Raw genomic sequence first — 21,219 nt, forward strand, 5'->3', positions numbered from 1 at the left:
ACACACTCTCATGACCCCCACCCCCTCCTCTAATCCGCTTTTTCTCCCAATCTATCTCCATCCCCCTAGTTCTCCATCCCTTTTTCTTTCTCTTTCGGAGTCTCATTATCAGGCAGACCCATCTCTTCCCAATCAATATCCTCCTGTCAATCAGAGGAGGGTAGAGCAGGAGAAGAAGAGCCTGGCTGAAGGAGAAGGAAAGAAGGGGGAAAGCAAAGGGAATGTTTGGGAGTAGATGATGACATGGAGGCAAAGAGTGGAGAGAATAACACTCAATTAGAGGTGAGGAAGAGTTAGAATGATAAAAGGGATAGGAAGAGAAGAAATACACTCATAAAACCAGCCTAAATCTCATGAGCTCAGCTTTAACTACAATGTTTCAGTCTACTGAGACTCATTTCAGCTCAATAGCTTGAAACAGGACTGATCATTGGACTGCAGATTGGTTTAGATGTAGATTTACCTCTAAAAAATGTCATGAAACTAAAATTTTAAGAGATGCTAATACAACCACTGCTGTAGATGGGTTGCAGTAGAAAGCACAGAATGTGGGGAGAAATGTGGACAGATGCACAGACACAAGCAAGTTTTATTCTTTTGTAGTTTGCTCTAACCTTCACCTATGTCTCCCTCACTCGTCCAAAGTACAAACACAGGATGAGATTTATTGCTATTGACAGAACCATCACATCCCTTGACATCACAGTTTAACTCAGACAAAATACCATCATTCCACCCTCTCCTTACTTTCTCCCTCCTCTCTGCTTCCTTTCTTGCTCCATTACCTTTCAGTCCCTAACCATGTTTCTCCTCATATTCTTGTGCCTGCATTCCCTCATGTTACATCCACCTCCTGTACAGTATTTGATATTTTATCCAGCCTCACAAATGTGTCCTCACTCTGTTTCTCACTTGAAATGTGGCCGCAGTCAGCCTGTGAATGTTGCTTGAATATGAATGACTGAGCTACAACTTCCAAACCTGAATTCCAATGTGCCTGGTGAACTGGTGAGTAATAATCCAACATAAATATAAACAAAACCTGATCATTAAAGGCCACAACCAAAAATTGCAAGGTCATACCTTTACAGAACATGATGTGAACATTTTCCTTAAGTACGGTGTGGTGCAAATAAGGCAGCTTTGTGTCAGTTTTCAGGGAGAAGCGCAGCAGCTTCAGAGTTCCTGTTTTAGAATAAAACTGCATGAGGTAAGACTTTCCTACTGCAGAACAGAGACACACTCTTGTACCACTGCTTGTGTGCCAGCCTGTGGAAATTGCGGAGGGAGAAAGACTCAAAAGACAAACAGACAAGGCTTTTGCGAGTTTGTGCATGCAAATGTGTATGTGTGTTTCTCAATACACGCCCACTTTAAACGCACACACTCACTCCTGCACAGGATCACACAGGGAATTGAGCTGAAAACTGCTGTGTAACCGGCGTCTGCCTCGCTCTTCCTCTCTCACTCGCCCACCCCCCTTCTCAACCCTCGTTTATTTTTAGAGTCTTTGGAGATGAGAGAAAGCAGCTACTCTGTACACTGTCAAAGAGTGAGTGGGTGGATAAGAGAGAGAGAAAGAGAGAGAGACACGGAGAAATAGAGAGGGAGAGAGAGAGAAAAGTGGGGAGACGGCGGGTGAAACTGAGGGAGGTAAAACAGTCAGAGAGTAGATGAGACACTTGGGGTAAGGCGGGAAGGATGGGAGGAAGGAAGACAGCGAGGAACAAAGGAACAAGTGGGGGAACATGCAAAGGAGAGGTGCACAGAGGGATTTATGGAGAAAATAAGGGGAGAGAAGTGGAAGTAAAATTAGCAAGGGAGAGAGTAGAGGAGAAGAAAAAGAGAGGAGAGAAAACAGAATGACAGTTGAGAGAGAGAAATGAAGGAAAAAGAAAAAGCTGTTTTATGTAACAGCTTGTGAGTGTATGTGCCTGCATGTGTTCCTGTTGGTGCATGCGCAAAATTCAAAAAAGGTATTTGTTTGTGTGCATGCACACAGTGGACACAAATGAATGTGTATTGTGTGTGCGTGTTTGCTGATACGCATTTGTGTTTGCATGCATGTGTGCGTGTGTGTACTCTTGGCAGGCTTCTCCCACTCTCGCTCTCAGACACCTGCCTTGTCTGCCTCTGAGGAGCCTGGCCAATGTTAAAAGCCAGCTCGGTTTTGTCTACCGCTAGGCTAAATGTTTACACCTCTGTCAGGAAACTGCATGGCAGTGATGCTCCACTCCCACACTCATCCCTCTGAACGTCATCTGCTATTATAATATTTGTAGCAGCAATGCTTCATCAGCAGTGATAGTGGTTTATCTGCTGAGGCTGTGGCGATTTGTGGGAGTGAAAGGGCAGCGAGAAATGATTATGCCAGCACACTCCACTGACACTATAGTATGTCAGTCTAGACAATGTATTCCTGTAAAATGATGGCAATGACCATTACCAATTTCCAAAATATTCACTATATATATAGATATATATATTTAATTATTTATTTTAAATGGTTAAAAAACTGAATACTGAGTGTACATTTCCATAAAAGTATTTCCATCAATAAAACATCATTCTCACAAGTCTGATTTCCTCTTTTTAACAGAAATACAGTTCCTACTGTTTTTCCTATCTTTGATTATTGGCAGCAAACAATTATGTTTTGCTTTTCTATCCAGATATTTGCCTGATGTCAATGACATGCAGCGCTTCATCGCAGCAGTTTCACAATAAAAGCAAGATTATGGCCTCTGAATCACTCATATGCTTTTAATGTGAAACACATAGAAGATGTGTTGAGTTTGTAGTCCACAGCAACAACAGAAAATTAAAACAGCAAATAGAAGCAGGTGTGAAAAGAGGGAGGCTTATGATTCAAATTTCATCAAACATGGTTGCAGAAAGAAATGATCACTGCATAAACAGTTAGTAACAATGTTTGTTTGACAGCACTGATCATAACATCTTACCTGGTTATGATGCTCGATGCCCATACTGATGGTGTTGATGAGAATAGCGATCATAATGCCCCTGCTGAAGTACTTGCTCTCCACAATGCCCCAGAGTTTCCTCCTCATATCATTCCAAATGTCCCTGCATTGTCCGAAGCATGACCTCTTCTTCTTCCTCTCCCCATCTCCCCTCTCCTCTAAGTGGTTCTCCTCCTTGCCCGTCTCTTTTACAGCATCCTCCTCATCTTCTTCCTCGTTGGCAGAGTCTCCCACAGCTCTTGCCCCCTCTTTTAGCGACAGTTTACATATAGGGCAGTCCTCTGGATTTTGAGGGACAGACAGACTGATGGAGTTGGCTAATGGATGAGAGCCGTGGTCTTGCTTGTTTTGGTGCGGACAATGGGATGCTGGAGAGGTGCAGAGACAGGAGTAGAAAGAACATGAGACTCTTTTGTGATGCAGAATATACAGAATGGCAAGTTTTTTTCAACTGTTGCAAAAGTTGCATATATTTATTTTGATAAATAGCTAGATAAAGAGATAAATAAATAGATAATAAGAAATAAATTGATAAATAGCAAGTATTGATATGGGAATAAAATGAGAAGATAAACAAAATATACAGTATTTTTTGGACAGCATGAGCTTGACCTTGGCAAAAATAAACACGTGTCAAAATGCAGCCATACTTGTTGCCTGACCATATTTTATTTAACTCATCATTCATCAATACTGTGCTCATTATCTTTTTCAAGCCACTGAACCATATTCAAACTCTTATCCACAAGTTGCCTGAAAAAGGCCCCATGTCAAATGTTACATAATAAGACATACTCAGAAGTCATTTTCTGAGGCCCTCCTACTCACATCTCGGGTGCCTCGAATGATGCCTCTCTCCGTTCACATTCCCCCCAACTCGCCTGTTACCCCTGCCTCCACCGGCTGGCGGTGGCTTGCCCCTCAGCGTGTAGTAGAGAGCTGCCGATCTCCTCTTAGCCTTGCGGAGGACATGGCAGACCAGCTGGAAGATCTCCTCGTAGCAATCTCCTGGCTCAGCCATGCTGGCCAGGGTGGAGGAGGATAGGCACTGTGCCCTTTGCTCCTGCATCAGTTGGTGTTCCCGCTGTTTGGTCTCTGAGAACTGGGTGGCGATAACCACGAGGCACAGGTTGATCATGAAGAATGAACCAATCTGGAACAAGAAACAACAACAGAAAGTTAGCCTCTGCAGGGATTAAAAGAAAACTTGGTGGATGAGTTAAGCTGAACTAAGATAAAGCCAGTGCAACCAATGGAAAATTACTGCAGGGGACATGAGCTAATCTTGCATGGACTTTGCCCAAAGAATAAACTGTTCTGTGGAGAAGAAAGGGGCTAAAGAGTTAGTGAAGACATCAAGATTTAAAAATCTTAACCGAGACACAACCCTAACTAAAACAACAAGCAGCCGTGCAGTGTCTTATCTAAATAATCGGTCTATGGCTGAAGCAGATGTTGAGAAATGAGAGAATGAAATATGGGATGTTCCATGGAATATACAGACTTGTTTTTTTCATCAATCTCCACTTGAAATGTTAGCACACATGCTAAAGGTCTCTGAGTGCTGGCTTCGCACCAAACTAAAGCTGAATGGAGCAGACAGACAGAGCCAACATATGCCCAAAGCACAGTTCAGCATCTGGCCATCTTTCTTTTTCTCTTCGTTTTAACTCTGACTCTGACCTTACTAAACTATCCCTTCCACTCCGACTCCAACTCAATATCCTTCTTTACTCTTCTCATGCACATGTGCCCATTATGTACAGTGCACATTCACACTGTACATTTCCTTACCAATCAGTGTAAAAAAAAAAAAAAAAAAGCTTTCCTTTTGCCTATCATGAGTCAAAGTGAGGGTTCAGGGAGAGATGGAGTGCATTGTGAATGGTATGTGTTGGCTGACCCTTTTAGTGGCAGTAATGGGAATCACTACAGGACTGCTGAAATGGCTTTTATTGGACTACTCCGAGCTGGTTACGGAACAATGATCAGATCAATAATGGCTAATGCTGAACAACTCAAAAACCAGACTGCTGGATGGATAGAGCAGCTTGTAGCAGAGTGTCGGTTTTGTTCATTACAAATCTGAACATGTATCCCTCTTCCTCCTTGGACAAAGCTGGCAGACACACACACGCACACACGCACGCACACGCACGGACACCGATACACACCTATAAGGCCAAAACATTAAGAGCAGGAATATTCCACATAACACACATAAAAACATCCACAGATATAAAAATCCAAACTTTCACCTACAGACTTTCATCGACAGTGATTAAACATGCAGGGCAAGTTGAAGAAGGGAGTGAAGAAGCTGGGAGACCACAGAGATATCTACACAGATAGAGGGAGAGAGGAAACATATATGGGAGGTGTGTGTGTGTGTATGTGTGTTTGGGGAGAGGGAGGAGAGATGCCCATCTGTGGCCTGTGGGTCAAAGCAGGTCTGCAGGTGTGTGGAGCTTTGATTTCCCTCCAGGCTTGCATCTGTGTGAGAGTGAGTGTGTGTGTGTGTGTGTGTGTGTGTGTGTGTGTGTGTGTGTGTGTCTATTCTGCGATTCTGATCAGTAGACAGCTTTTCGCATAATCAGGCACGGCAGCTCAATATCACGCATTCAGATGATCATTGCATTATGCATACATGCGTGTGCGCGCGCACACACACACACAAACATACATGCACACACAAGTATGTGTGATCACGCACTCAGATACACAAATTAAGATGGCAGGCTTAGTTTACAACTGATTGCATGGGTCTATGTGCCTCTATGCAGCAGCTGTCACATACATTTATGTGTATACATATTCTCTCTTTCTATGAGACACAAACACACACACACAGTCTCCTAATAACTGGCCTCTCGGTAGCACTTAGCTCTAAGACACTTTGATCCATTTTCTCATACTCTTCAATGTGACACCAATATAGACACTTGATAGTATATCAAGTATCAAGGAGATAGAGGTGAGACTATAACAAGCTTAAGAACAGGGTACTTGAACTTAATTAAACACACACACACACACACACACACACACACAGAAAGTAAAAGAGAAAAAGAGAAAGGACTACAAAGGGACAGAATGATAGAGTCAAGGTGACCCTGTCTGTGTGAACAGCACCTTAGGGGCCCATAGAAGTGCCTGACTGAAAACTTCTCATCGTGTCAACAGCACTTTCAAGGCATCCTTTAGGACCTCTCACTCACAAGCTGCCAATCAATCATGTACCACGAAGGGAGCCATGTGTTTTTCTAGTTGTTAGGTGTTGTGCAAGCCACTAAGCATTGTGTATTGAACTTGAAAGCAAATTAGCTTGCCTACTTGTTGAGTTGTATTGGAAGTAGTATAATTCAGGGCATTACAATCTATGACATGAGAGGAGCAGTATAAAATAGGCTAAAGTGATTACACTGTAATGTGACACCATGTCAACTATCTCCCAAAAGATACTTACACTGGCAAAGCCAACCTCAGGTCAAATCTGCCAAAAACAGGATGAAATTTAAAGCCAGTGTTGGGAGTATGAGGAGGGTAGCAGAAAAAATGTTTTGTAAGCCAGGTCTTGCATTTTTAAGTTCTGTCATCTCTCATTATAGTGTAGCACAGTAACTGTAGAATTTAGTCAAGTACAGAAGTGAATGTGATTGGTGTGTTTGTTTTCTTCATTTTTATCTTCTTTACTCACTTTGAATTCATTCATTCACTCACACTAGTTTTTCTTTACAATAAGTTTGCAGTTCTCCTCTCTCACCTGCTTTCATCTCCTCTGTCGTTTTTTTATCTCATTTTCAAGCTTTACAAAAGGCTGTATGTCTGTTTTTTATTGTGTTCACCCGCTGGTAGGAAAGTGCAACATCTGGGATTTCTGCTGTTGCACGTCTGCTGCCACACCGAGTGACTGAATGCCATCTTACAGACAGCCAATGGCACATGAATGCAGAATCAAACAACATTTATTGTGCTGCCATCTGGCAGTTAATGCGAAAAACCTGATCTAGCTCTTGCACCCAGTGTGCATACAGTACTTGGACATACATTTTCTGGTCTTATTCAGCTGTCTTTACTCCTCTTCTCTACCCTTTCCCTTCCTTTACCACCAAAAGATAAACTGACGTAACATCGACCTCCTTCCCTCCCTCCTGCAGATATTGATTGTGGATAGTCCTTTATGCTACTATTGATTTTCACAAGTCTATTAACACTTCAATTTGCCACTCAGGAAATATCCTCATGCAATTTATTGATAGCAGGAGACCCCTGATGTCCACATATATTGGAAATGTTATGAGGCATTTTTTAATCTGCAGAGCATAAAACTACTGTTACATTTCATTCTTTAGTTATTCATTGTTTAATCATCAAAAACAATGCACACTGGATGTGTCAGCTGGTAGAAACTAATGTAGTAGTAAATGTTACTTACAATGATGAGTAAGATGAAGTAGATGAAGTTGTAGAAGGAATGGGCATCCATTACATAATACATGATCTCTACCCAGCCCTCCAGAGTGATGACCTAGGAGGAAAGATTGGATTGTGATTTAACATTTACAAGTTAACAACAGCTTTACTTTACCAAATATTTACCTACTAGTGCATGGTTTATATAACCATGAATATATGATTCATTCAGCCTTGTCAATATAACTCTTAAATAACAAAAATAAAGAGTAGTAATAGTAAGTTTATAAATAAAATAAAAAGAGTAATTTAAGAGTAATTAAAAAACTGAGATAATGTATGTTAGGATTGGATGCTATACAAATAAAACTGAAGTGAATTGAATTAAAACGGATCATACCTGAAAAATTACAATCCAGGCATAGACAATGTTGTCAAAGTTGATGGCACCCTTGTGGGGGTTACTATTCCCTGTGTGGCAGCGGGTGTAATACTGGTTCCAGTTGATGCACAGACCCATCGCTTCACCAGCACCACTACCGTTGGCCAGTGGCTCCGGACTGAGGCCCAGAGCCTGTCTGTGGAGCGCGTCCTCTTTGTCCAGGCAGCATGTGCGGCCTCCTTCGCGCCTCGCCGGCACATCAGTACATGACATGATGCCATTATCAGATGCCAGGGAGCAGATGAAGGGGCGCTCATCGTCCTCCTCTGGCTGATAGTACGGAGCTGGCAGAGCCATACCTGAAGACCTGGAGTGAGGACAAGGTAAGAAACTAAGTTAGCTAGTTATGGAATAGAAACTGTGTACATGATGTAGTACATAATAGATTTCCATCATGTTTCAATACTTCTATTGGGAAATTTCATGAGGATTTCAGTGTAAGAGGGTGAGTCAAGAGGGAGCAAGAGAAGAGAATGTGAAATGAGAGACGTTATATAGTGCAGTCACTGAAGTAAATCCCTGGAAGTACTCAACCAAGCCTGTGGGATAAATGCATCATTGAAGGCATACAAAAGCATAAGGAAATGCAAATGATCCTGCATGTACAGGCAGTATATACGCTTGCTCTTCTCCTCTCAGTGTCACATACACACACAAATACTGCGCATCCTCATATTACACAGCATACACCCTCTTTCTTTTTTTTTCAATTTTTTTCTCCAATACAGTCTAAATGAAACACACACACACACACACACACACACACACACACACACACACACCAGTAAGAAGGAGATCCAGATCAGCCTTACTAGACCAATGAATGGATCAGTATGGAGCTGTAGGTGATGTGTGAGAGAAAAGCCTGACCTAGCAGTGAACTAGCGAACACTGCCTACAGCTAGTGCAGACAAGTGATGTAAACAGGGGTGGGGTCATGAGTTGGTCAGGACATGACAAAATGAGTGTCCTGAGGAGATATCAAGCAGCACCTAACACATCACACTCAATTACATTTAGTCCTTTATTTATGTGTTTGGAGAAGAAAGTAGGTGTCAGACTGACACTTTTAACGTTGTTTGTGAATTCGAAAACTTCTCTCTAAAACTTTAGTTAGTGTGAGTCAGAGAACCAGAGAATTAGAATTAATGTTCTATTGCTTATTTGCAGTTGGCTTTGCCAAAGAGGAAGCTCAATGAATCCTACAGCTCAAGTTTTTATTTTGTTTGCTCTTGTCTGGTACTGGGTCAGGAGGGTTAAACCAATTCATCCATTGTGAAAACCCGAAGGAGCCCTAGTGAGAGTGTTCCAAACAGCCATGAGTGAATTAGAGGACTGACTTTGCTCCATTTATATTTAAACCTTTGCCTTCAATGTCTGAGAACAACTCAAACAAGACAGAATGAATTGCAGTCTTTTGCAGCCATTCCAGCAAATTCTACCAATGTTTTACTGCGCCACCATTTCTGTAAAAAATAAAATAAATAAAAACAACAATTTGCCTCAAGCTGGCAGCGCTGACCATAATCCAGGTATCCAACAGGGGAATCAGGGTTAGGTTTGTTTATTTGGCAGCAATAAGCTTCCTTGTACAAGGTCTTGCAAGTAAATAATTGGTCTGATCTTGACAAAGCAGAAATAACAGGTGTGTTCTGCCATTTGAAACAGGGGCACCTCCGCACTGCTGCTGATTACCCTGCTGAATGCATGGACCTAATTTGACTGGGACTGTGATAGTTGAAGATAATCATACATCACTTTCTGAGATGCAATATGTTAAAGGAGTGTAGGATTTTAATGAGTGCCAAGAGGACACTGCAGGGGAGCTGAAATGAACAAGACCATATATATTCTAATGGAAATAACATGCATTGTGAGCTCAACAGCTTGAGAAAAATCAAGCTGTTTTCTCTTCATACATCATGATCTTTGTGGGATGTCCTGATACAGACGCAGATTGTATAATTTCCATGAAAGATGCAGATAAACCAAAATGAAAGTGGTACTTACTGAGTTACCTAACCAACAGCGCATCATTGGAGATGAGTGTGTTTAGCACCAGACAACAAATAGTTTAATCATGTAAATTAAGTCATGTGGAAAGTGTATGTGAGATAGTGCGCTTGTTTGTGTGCCCTGGAGTGAAATCATTACAAAAACAGATTACACTCTTATGGATGTATACCTACTACACGTACACACCTTCAATTAACTCATTCACTCCCTATAACTGAGTGAGTGAGTGAGTGAGTGAGTGAGTGAGTGTCTTTAATCACCCATACCTCTCAGTTCTAATGGAAGCATGCCAAAGAGTCCACCTGGAGACTCACACTCATCTACATCTGTGGATTTATTTAAAGGAAAAGTTTGCAGCCATTGGTTGTGTGTTAGTGGAACAATTATGACTAATGGAATATATATATATATATATATATATATATATATATATATGTATATGTGTGTGTGTGTGTGTGTGTGTGTGAGAGTGCATACGTGTGTGTGAAAACGATAAGGAATGGAAGGAGGGCAAGAGGAAACTGCTGCTGAAATGAGTTGAAGAGAAATAGTAATGAGACATGAAATCAAATGACATGAAACCAGTCTAAAATTAGGGGAAAAAAATTAAGAAGGTTCTTGGAAATTGGAAAAAAAATCTTATGAGCTTGTCAGGGAGGCCTATTGTGTTTGTGTCTGTGTGATCTGACATGAGTATGGAGTAAATGAGCGCGGAGTGCGGATGCTCATACCAAGGTCTGGGCTTGGGGTGTACAAAAATAGACGTTCTCTATCAACAGGCCCATTACTGAACACATACATTCAGGGTCACTCGACCTACAGGATTTACTCATCGCACTCTGTTGGTCTTTTTACCCCATTTTCTCACAGCACTATTTCTCTGTACGTATCAGTCTCTTCTCTGGTTTTCTTTTTTTCTGCATGGGGAGAGTCTTATCAGGAAAAGATGGCTGAAGGTAAATATCATATGTAATTCACACACTGCTTAGCCTAATATACTCGCATACACCTCAAAAATATATGTGTATGATATATGTGTATAGATTACAGCCTTAGCTTATGGAGCTTTTAACATTTGAACTCTGTTGTTCCCTCCTTATGCTCTTCTCTCTTTTTTTATAGTTTATGTCTTCTTTGATTCTCTCTTCCTTTCCCTTTCTCTTTCTTCCACTCCTTTGTTCTCCTTTTCAGGTTACTTTCACTTTGCCCCTCCTATAATTCTTCTTCTCCTTTCTTCTCTCTTTACGATTGACCCTTCTCCCCACTCTCCTCTCCACTCATCACCCCTTTCCTCTCCTCTCTAATTCTCTTGATGCTACCCTGTCTCCTCCAGTCAATACTGGGATAGATAGTGCTGACATATATAACAGTAGAATTTATAAATCTCCTTTTACCTCAATCAAACACCTCACACAACACACACACAAGTACAATAATTTCAGGATCAATAGTTACAGTACAGGCCATACCACCTTCCACTGAGAGTGGCTTAGAAACCATGCATTGATTTGGTGGCAAAGAAAGTTTGCACGTATGCACTGAGCTTACTCTGACCTACAGCACAGCATAGTTTATTCAATCTAGCGGAGGACACAAAGGACTGACAATAGAGATAGACATAAAGAATATCAAGAGAGGGTGTCAGTGGCATTCAAACTGGTGCTTTACTAACATTGCTGAAGTGGAGAGAGGGATCAAGGCTTAAGAAACAGAAAGAGTCTAAGAAAGTAAAAGAAATGGGGAGAAAAACGACCCCTGTCAGAGTAGTGGAGCATGAATGAAGGCTGTTTCCCCCCCTGCTGATGACTTGGCATTGCACAGCATGGCACTGCAAAACCTGGCATCACACTGAGAAAACACCTGCCAATAGAGAGCAAGATGGAGGGAAGGATCAAGGCTACAGAGCAGCAGAGAAAAGAGACACTTTCCGGCAATGTTACTAAGTGAGATTCTGGGACAGTTGAGAAGGGAAGATTGGTTTGAAGAAGTACACACAACATATTAAAATAAACCAGCCTACATGATCTTGTTTTAAAAGTTCATTGGACAAATTGTCCTTCATAATACAAATTAGTACATAATAATACAAATACAAAAAAGTGCTGTTGGCCTGCTCTCTGGGGGCAATAGTGCAGGATATGTTTTGCAATTGTGCACTTAGAGGTGTGAATGTTTCTCCACGACAAATCATTGACTTGTGGAAATAAATAAGGATTAAAAGAAATGGAAGGGGCCACATAGGGTTAAAATGCTGAGAAGGCCAGTGGGTGGGCCAATTGGAGACTTGGTTAAAAATAAAAGAACAAAACATGAAGGCAAGAATCAGGTAGATTAAGGCACGAAAAGAAAAAGGTAGAGATCAAAAGAGTGAGGGTGTAAAATGCCAAAGCGAATGCTGCACTTGACTACAACACTTAGCCCACTCCATTATAACCTCTCAGAGAGCTAATGTTAGCCCTTTACTTAGCATAATAGTCCTCAAGCACTAACTCAGTAAGACCTTTCTAATTAACTGCTCAAGCACCTTTACTAACCTGCATAATAGATCAACACAATGATTTAAAATAACATGCAAACTAATACTTTGCTTAAACAGTAACCCTCAATTCAAAAACCTGCTGTTGCACTACTAAAAACCTGCTGTTGCACTGATCAGCGAATGTGGGAGTTTTAAGTAACTGGGCAAGAAATTGTCTTTCTAAAGTTAGACTACAAGATTGCACTTTTCCACTGATCCCTCAGATAAAAAATGAAAAAAAACATCCTTTTGCTTCAGCCCATCTCAGAAAATCAAAGTGGAGTCCTCAGTTTGTCCTGCTAATCACTAATCAGCCTTTAGCCCAGTGAAGATACAGTAAAGGTAAAAAAAAACACTGGTTAAAGTAACTTTGTGAAGTGATTCATGTAGAGGGTCATTAGGGTAAATGTTTCTCAAGTTTAAAGAGAGGACAAAGCAGACAGGACAGTGCTAGCTGGCGTACACGTGTCCCCTTTCATCTGGCTATTAGATCTGTCATTAGTATATGTTGTGTCAGCACTATCGGAGCCAATGCACAGAGTGGTATACAAGGCTTATATTACAACACACACATCAGGGGCATGTGTTTTTCTAGCGAGCTGATGCAAAGCATATAAAAAAAGGAAACAGAGAAATTGTCATGAAATCAAACACTGAACACTGGTGAATGTCAGTCACACACACTTACACCGTAGATGATGCTGTCATGTCAGGTCATGAATATGGAGGCATGCAGCTGGAATCTAATCACGTTTTAGTTACAGCTTGAAAATAAAACTGTACTGTTTTTGCTTTGTAGCTTGAGAGAGAGATGGAAAGAGTTTGCTAATGTATATACTGAAGTCACATAGACTAACATTAAAGTATATGTGAATGGAGTTAATTATCCATTATGACAAAATTGTATGTTCATATTCAAACAGCAGAAATTGTATATTTCACAAACAGGTACAACAGATAATAGATTTAGTACTATAATACGGGTTTGACATGATGCAATGGAGAAAAATGGGAAGTATGCTTAATGATGGCAGGGCCACAACTTATCATCATCATATTCATTTTTACAGTGTTTAACTCACAGGGTGAAGTTCTCCTCAAGATAGCAGCGGTTCCTTAGTAGCCCCGCCCACAGCTGAACACCGATGATACCAAAGATGAAGAAGACGAAGAAGCAGAGCAGCAGCACATTGCCCAGCATGGGTAGAGTGTCAAGCAGCAGGTTCACCAGGATTCGCATACCTGTGTGTTTCAGGAGGTCAATCAATCAGTAACAGAATATCTCAGGTTTAAACTATTGATTAAAATAAAAAGGGATTTACTATTTACATATAGATTGCTTTATCAGTGACTGATCATAGTCATAAATCTTACCTTATGAATACTACTACTGAATGTAGTAGCACTGCTACTAATACATTCAAAGTATCCCTGTCTCCCAGAGATGACACTTATACACTAATAAATTGCTTTGTGAAATAAATTTTGAAGGAAACATGATTGATGTCTGGATTATGTTCATTGCATTTTTTTTTTTTTGAGTCAAGGACACTCTTTTTTGTTCTACTGCTCAGAAGTCATAGGGAGGTAATCAGGTTGCATTGTAGGCTCGTAAAATGCAGGATTTAGACAACAGGGACTGCGACCCAAGTTTAAGATTGTGTTTTTGTTTAAATAATGGAAAAATTAGACACATCCTGTAGTTTCATCAGTCCTGAGTTTTTTTCAATAGTAAACCAAAACCCATATTGTTCCCTAACCCCAGCCAACTTCTTGGAGTAGCTTAACCATAATCAGAGAATATGCTGTCATTGAACATTTTGCAAATATGTTCGGCGTAAACATTTTGCAGATATTAAATGTTTCCTCGTTATATTGCTAAAACAAATGTGATCTGAAGGATAATGATTGTCTTGTATTTGCTATTGCAGTTTAATAATAATTGTACATAATTTCTACACAGGGTTGTTTCAAAGCATCCAGAGTACTGAATTTTAATTTGGACAGTAGTTCAAATTCTGCTTTTGACAGCAAACTGACTTGACAGCACAATTCAAGAACCACAAAGACGTAGAAAGACACATGGAATTGCACACATACATACAGGATAGTTAACAGCCTCTCTACACGAGGCCGTATATAAGACACACATCTAAGGCAATAGACCAAAGAGACAAGAGACCAAATTAGGCATGTCGTATAAGAAGCTTTAAAGGTAGAATATTACAAAAACAACCACACACGGACACACATTGCCTAACTACTGTCTACCCCATGAAGACAGAAGTATAATTGGTCTACATGAGATCTCATTCATGATTAGATGAAAACTAATTGCAGAAACACAAGCATGTCCCCTGTCAAATAATGATGACCTCATCCCCTGTGGCTGGGTCTGTCCCGCAGTGATGACATGTTGAGATGGTGATTAGCGGAACATAATGACAGCTGATTGGACTAACAAGAGAGAGAGGTGAGACACCCACTGATGAGATCACAGCAACCCTGTACACCTGAGAGAGGTGTGTGTGTGTGTGTGTGTGTGTGTGTGTGTGTGTGCGTGTGTGTGTGTGTGTGTACACTTGTACTTGCTACATAGTAAGAACCAAAAAAAGTATTTTACTAACAGAGTGAGGACATTTTAGGAAAGTGAGGACATTTTGGCCGGTCCTCACTTTTTGAGACACCTTCATTTTGAGGGTTAAGACTTGGTTTTAGAGTTATGGTTAGAATTAGGTTTAGGTTAAGGTTAGGCACTCAATTGTGATGGTTAAGGTTAGGGTAAGGGGCTAGGGAATGCATTATGTCAATGAGTATCCTCACAAAGTACAATTATATGTGTGTGTGTGTGCGTGTGTGTGTGTGTGTGTGCTGTGGTTTTACTACAAGTGTGACTATATGTGTGTGTGTCTACTCTACTTGCCTGATGTGTGTGGATTTGTGTTTTGAAGTGCCACACTGGGATCCGTGAATGACAACTCACCAGTAGGTTAATGTGTCATAAACACAACAGTGCATCTAAACTGCCAACAGACTGAATGACAGGAGAGAGACTGACAGAGAGAGACAGGAGAGGAACAGAGAGACCAATGAGGATGATGTTCCCACATGTAGACTATATTTACAGGGACACAAATACCTGTAGTTCAGTCACTACACAAACACAAAACTGTGTAAACACAAAGAGTTAGCTAGATAAGAGTTTGTGCTCATGATTAGAGGTTCATTTATCAATGAAGTGTGTATCTGCATATGTGGAATTAACTGATGGGGAATAGTTTACGCTATTTGTGGCCGGCACCTTTTGCCAAACTTTTTTTTAATCATGTTTTTTATTGATTTGAAGTTCAGTCATGATTTAGGCAAAGGTCTTTGAAGAGAAACAGACTGTGAATGACCAGGACATTAATGTGTGGCTCTAATCTTTCTTGGATTGAAAAGTTTAAAAAAAAAATTTGAAAATTATGGAAATTTTATCTAAAGAGTGCAGAGGACAAAATTTTTCCTCAGGTGAGTTCACACCACTCTTCCTCCTCTGGCTAATTTGCATCATCAACTGGTATTAAATGGAAAGTAGTAGCGTTGCTGTTGAGTATGTGTCTCTGGTGGTGACTGGAGGCGAGTCTAAATGTGTTTGTTCCCCAGGGTTCTTGTCATTAGGCCACCGTTCCATTAGGCCTAATTGGGTGAAGAGAGGGAGATGAATGGAGAGAGAGACGGGGAGAATGAGGATGTGACATGGCCTGAGGGTGTGCCGAAAAATAGGGAGTGCCAAAATAAGACAGAAAGAAAGATAAAAATAAAGAAAGAGACAAAGAAAGACAGAAAGAAAGAGAGAAAGAAAGAGAGAGAGAAAGAAAAAACACAACTATTCAAAAAAAGGAAACGAAACAAACCACAGAGAAAAGAAACATTATGGTATCACACAGTCTTTTTCTCATCTATTTCTTCTCCTCCTTTCCTCATTCACTCTCCTTCTCGCTCCCCTCCTGGTGACTGCACCAGTTTGCCAGCTCCTGCTGTTCCCAGATAAAGATGGATGCCTCCCCTTGCGCCACAGTGGAAACACATTTACAGCTACCTGCCTGTGCTATTCACCAAAGACCAGCAGAGTTCTCTTCTCTTTTCTTTTCTTTTTCCTCCTTCAAGTTTCTACAGTGTTTATTCGTCTTTCCCACCCCTATTTTGTCTAGCATTTCTTATATCTCACACCAATTTCATCAAAAAGTATAACACAACAGCACACACACAGACACATTTCATAGGACTATTATCTGCCACTTGTTCGGAGGGTTATAAATTGAGATGTGTGAGGGGTCAGGATGTGCTCGTGCTCCCTGTGTATCATAGCGATCCAACAAAACAAGGAACAAATAGCTTTCTCCCCATGCTTCCTCACCTCGAATAGGGTCACGGATAGGGGACGCAATCAGGCCACCACACAGTCATTACATGCAGCTGACTGATAACAGTTGTGATAAAAGTTTGTGCAGTACGCACAAATTACACACACACACACACACACACACACACACACACACACACACACACACACACAACTACAGTGTGAACAAGCATAAAAGAGGAACTAAGAGTAGGGTCATGCACACACATTTTTAATACACACATGCATATATGCATACATCTGCTGCATCAAATATGCATATTTGTGCTATGATGCACAATCACCTCAAGAAAAGCAGATTTGTTTACAATCTGTGCACTTGTCCCTGAAACACATACGCACTCTGCTGAACACAATATCTTCTAATCACACCACTTAAAGAATAATGCAGTTAACATTCATATTTTCTGAGCACTGCTGCGGCTGTCTGAAATATCGGGCTGAGTGGGTTCCTTGATGATGGCTCTACCTGAAACGTAACTTGTCCTTGTCCAAAATACGTGGAAAATTGAAATCAATTCAGGCGCTGGAGGCAGGATACTTTTTTCAGGTAATTACACTAAATACGAAGAATCTGCCATGATTGGTATTTAAGTGGTGAGCAGAAGATGGTAAGAACTTGCACAAGGTAGGGGAAAAGCTGCATATCTGTTTTCAGAAGTCTGTATTCAAAAAACAGACAGGGGTTTTAGAGGGAGGTGTTGACAGCATGCTGAAAGCAGAGGAACAAATAAGAGGATATGCGAGCTAAAAAGGTTGCATAATAAGGTGAAAAAGAAGATGCTTTACATGTTGGCTTGTAGAGATAACACAAAGTGCTGTAACTGTCTACACACGCAGTCACCTGAGCAACAGATCATGTATCTCACACAATATATCTGTACTATCAGCAGTCCACAGTATGGAGCCCTTATATCTTTAAAAAACTTGAAATTTACTGTTCAAAGTCACTGGAAAGTTTCTTTTTCCTACACTATCTATCCCCAAGGTCCAAAATGAATCAGGCAACAGGGCTTTCATGAAATCAGCTCCATCTGCCACAGACTCATTTCATGGTTATTTAAAAGTGGAAGAGACAGTCTCTCTCAGTCAGTTTAAGATACTGAGGGACAGCTTCTAGGTTTATGTGCTTTGTTTATCCAAGATTTTCTGCAGGGAGGAGGAACTGTGGGTCATTTGATAAGGACAGGAGCCAATTGTCCTGTTTATTCACTTAAATGAGAAAAGGACAAAGCACGTGTTATTTGGCAAAGGTAAAAGAAAAAAAAAAATTAATAATCACAAAGCACAAGTTTTTGATGAAATTCATTAACAAAAAACTTTATATCTGAAACTTCATCACTCACAATTAGCATTTGTTGATAATGCTTGGCTAACTGCTAAAGTGCTAAAACTGAGAGACAAGACCAGTCTGAACCTAGCTGGGGCAGGCTAATTGGTGTTTACAATGCTTAAGAGCTGCCTGTTAGGGCAGCGAGACAAAGAAATCAATACAAGTTAAAAAGTTTGGCCAAGAACTGAGTTTTAGATGAAAGGAATGGGGTTATGGTCACGGACTGATCAGTGAAGCAGCATTAATGGATGGTTTGTAAATCTGATAAAGCTGTGACTCAGGGCCTGAATGGGCTGTGTGATTAAGCATAAGATGAATGTTTAATGATCCCCGTGGGGAACAGGTGGCATGCGGATGCACAAAAAAGCCAGTGATGTAATACATCTACATGAATTTTCATGCAGATGCATTATGTGGACTGTCAGAGGCACATAGGCACAAAGAGAAACAAGCACAAACACACAGAAAATAGGCTATGTAGTCACATGAGAGCATACTTACAAATGTGATTTGAACTCACAAACACACACATAAAAATTTTAAATATTCTCACTTGGCACTCTGTTGATGGCTTTGAGAGGCCGGAGGACCCGCACCGTCCGAATGGCTGACAGGTTAATATTCTGCAGGTCCAGTGAGTACTCTACCATCCTGGGTAAACAGAGAGAGAGAGAAGGAAAGAATGAGAAAAGCAGAGAGAAGGAAAACATAATTTAACCTTTCTGTAGTTACCTGGATGAGCTTCCTGTTTATAATTTAACAAAAAAGAAGCCCTGCTTATGATTCATCAACAGTGGTCAGTGGTGACAAGTCTCACCTGTCCCCTCCTGGAGCTGTGTGAACCTCAACAGTATGGAAAATGCACTGCACAGAGTGGAAAGTGGTGGGAGGATAAAGTGACAAAGCATCAAAAGGGGAGAATAACATGAAAAAGAGGCAAGGAGGAGAAAGAGAGAGGGGGAAAAAGAGGGATTCATTCTATTCTAAGTGTTGCCTGCAGGATGTTGTGGCTCAGTCAGAGCCTGGCATCTGTTAGCAAGTCATTTCCACAGCATGGCTAAGCTGTTTGTGCCCCCAAACCCAAACCACTTTCACAGGAGAATGGCCACGTTTTGCCGTGTGTGTGAAAGCAGTGTGTGTATGTCTGAACATAGCACACTTTCGCGGAATGACCGGGATCGTCGACACAGAGAAAGCTCAAGTGAGTGAATGAGTGTCACAGTGTATGTGTGTCATAAATGAGAGGATAAATGCTACGGTGTGCATGTTTATGTATGCTAACAGCGTATATTATGTAATAGCAGTTAAGTGAGTTTGTGTAAGTCTGTCTGTGCGCAAAATTGATGTGCCCTGGGCTACAACAATGTTGGGACAGCATGACACCAACAGTGGCATCAGCAGCACCACCACAAGCTAATAACACTCAAAGCACAGCCGCAGGCTTTGGCAAAACAAGCAAGGCTCACACTCTCTCACACAGATAGACTTATGAATCACTATTTAAAATAATATGATACTTTATTGATCCCACAGGGAAGCTCTCTCCATTTGCCCTTCACCACAGCACAGAGGCATCAAGAGAGTAGTAGTACCCAGCTCACACTTTGTGAGGGATTACTTGTTCTAACAAGAGTTAGAGGTTAGGTTAGTACTGCTGTACAGCTGTCATGCTCTAACTACTGACAATTTATTCATGTAGTAATGAAATATTTAAAACCACTATACATTTGTAAGCAGGAGAGGGTGCTAGATCACACTTTAGGTGAAATGCCTACTGCTTTTCAATTTGTGGAAACAACCTAATTCTATTGTTCTTACTGTAAAGCTCAGGAGCCCCTCACTTGACAGAGTGTATCTTTGTGAGGATGTATAGGCAGCCGCAGACCAATTTTCTATTCCCAGTGTAGTTGAAAGTGCAGAAATGCCACACAGCAGCTTGATGAAAATGTCACAGTATAGCAAAGAGGATAACAGCTGTTTTGGGGCCAGGCTTTTTCCGTCTGGGCATAGTGGTGTTATTACAACTTGCCTCCAACATAATAGCATCTGTGCTAGCTCTAATTAAAAACAATTAAAACATACATGTTCTCTTCTCAGTGAGCTCATGGGCACAGACTTGATCATGTTTTGTTTTTTTTATATGTAGCTTGATTAGGTTTGAGGGTGAGTGATAAACCGTTGACTAAAGAACATCTACAGTTACAGATAAAGCACAGGTTCTGTTTGATTTACATCTGTAGGACAGAAAGAGCGGTGAATAAAGTGAACAAGGGAGAACACAAGACCACAGATGTACCTGCATGTGTGTGGGTTTTTGGACATGTGTGTCTTTGTGAGTGTCTGTCTGTACACGCACTGTGTGTATGCATGTGTGCGCTCTATACAAGTGACTCTTCCTGCACACATCAATCAGGACGCTGTGTTTGAGAGGGTAATTAGTGGACTGCCGCAAGCATCCTTTTTATGATTGTTCTCTATTTTTCACATTCCCTTTTTGCTTGTGACACCTTCATCTCATTCATGCTTTTATCTAAATAGTGTGTGTGTGTGTGTGTGTGTGTGTGTGTGTGTGTGTGTGTGTGTGTGTGTGTGTGTGTCTGTGTTTATATCAATATGAAATGAAGAGCCAGAGTAGAGCTAGTGAGAAGAGTTCAGAGGCACCTTCAGAGTCTTGAATCTAAACATGTAAAATCTCTCGTGACCTAACTGTCAAAGTTAACATTGAAGTTCAGTCATGAATGACATTTTTCTCCATCATTTACATCAAAAACATGTTATCTTTTACAGTTAAAAAAAGAAACATGAACTACAGCTGCAGCGCTGTCTTGTTCAGTCCCATTTCATTACATATTATAGCTAAACTACTAAAGACTAGAAGGGCAGGTCCACAAACTGCTCCTTTGTTTCTTTGCATATACAGTATATCTGAAAAGATGCTTCAGGTGTGTCAATCAGGTTGTATCAAATTACGGCTCCTTATCATGCTAGATATATACAAACACCAGTCAGTCTTTCTCAGTGGGAGAAAGTCTCTTATCATTTCTTTGACCTGATCTTAGGCATACATTAGAATAAATGTGAAAGGCAAGACTGACTTTCTGTGAAGAA

At 40.8% G+C, this 21,219-nt stretch overlaps 1 protein-coding gene across 4 annotated transcripts in view; it reads right to left on the reverse strand.

The window, feature by feature from the left end:
• The window catches only part of LOC139618204 (voltage-dependent T-type calcium channel subunit alpha-1I-like), a 72,258-nt gene that overhangs the window by 43,379 nt on the left and 7,660 nt on the right, over window positions 1–21,219 (reverse strand). For all 4 annotated transcript variants that reach the window (XM_071473940.1, XM_071473939.1, XM_071473942.1 and 1 more), the window contains exons 4-9: window positions 18,665–18,762; window positions 13,456–13,615; window positions 7,798–8,146; window positions 7,420–7,512; window positions 3,813–4,137; window positions 2,964–3,352 (exon numbers count right to left, since the gene is read on the reverse strand). In XM_071473940.1, coding sequence (XP_071330041.1) covers window positions 2,964–3,352; window positions 3,813–4,137; window positions 7,420–7,512; window positions 7,798–8,146; window positions 13,456–13,615; window positions 18,665–18,762 — 1,414 coding nt within the window. The remainder of the gene's footprint in view (window positions 1–2,963; window positions 3,353–3,812; window positions 4,138–7,419; window positions 7,513–7,797; window positions 8,147–13,455; window positions 13,616–18,664; window positions 18,763–21,219) is intronic.

The sequence above is a fragment of the Trachinotus anak genome, unplaced genomic scaffold, assembly GCF_046630095.1.
Source record: "Trachinotus anak isolate AG129_WGS33_773 ecotype Australia unplaced genomic scaffold, CSIRO_AGI_Tana_v1 ptg000003l, whole genome shotgun sequence".
Taxonomy (NCBI): domain Eukaryota; kingdom Metazoa; phylum Chordata; class Actinopteri; order Carangiformes; family Carangidae; genus Trachinotus; species Trachinotus anak.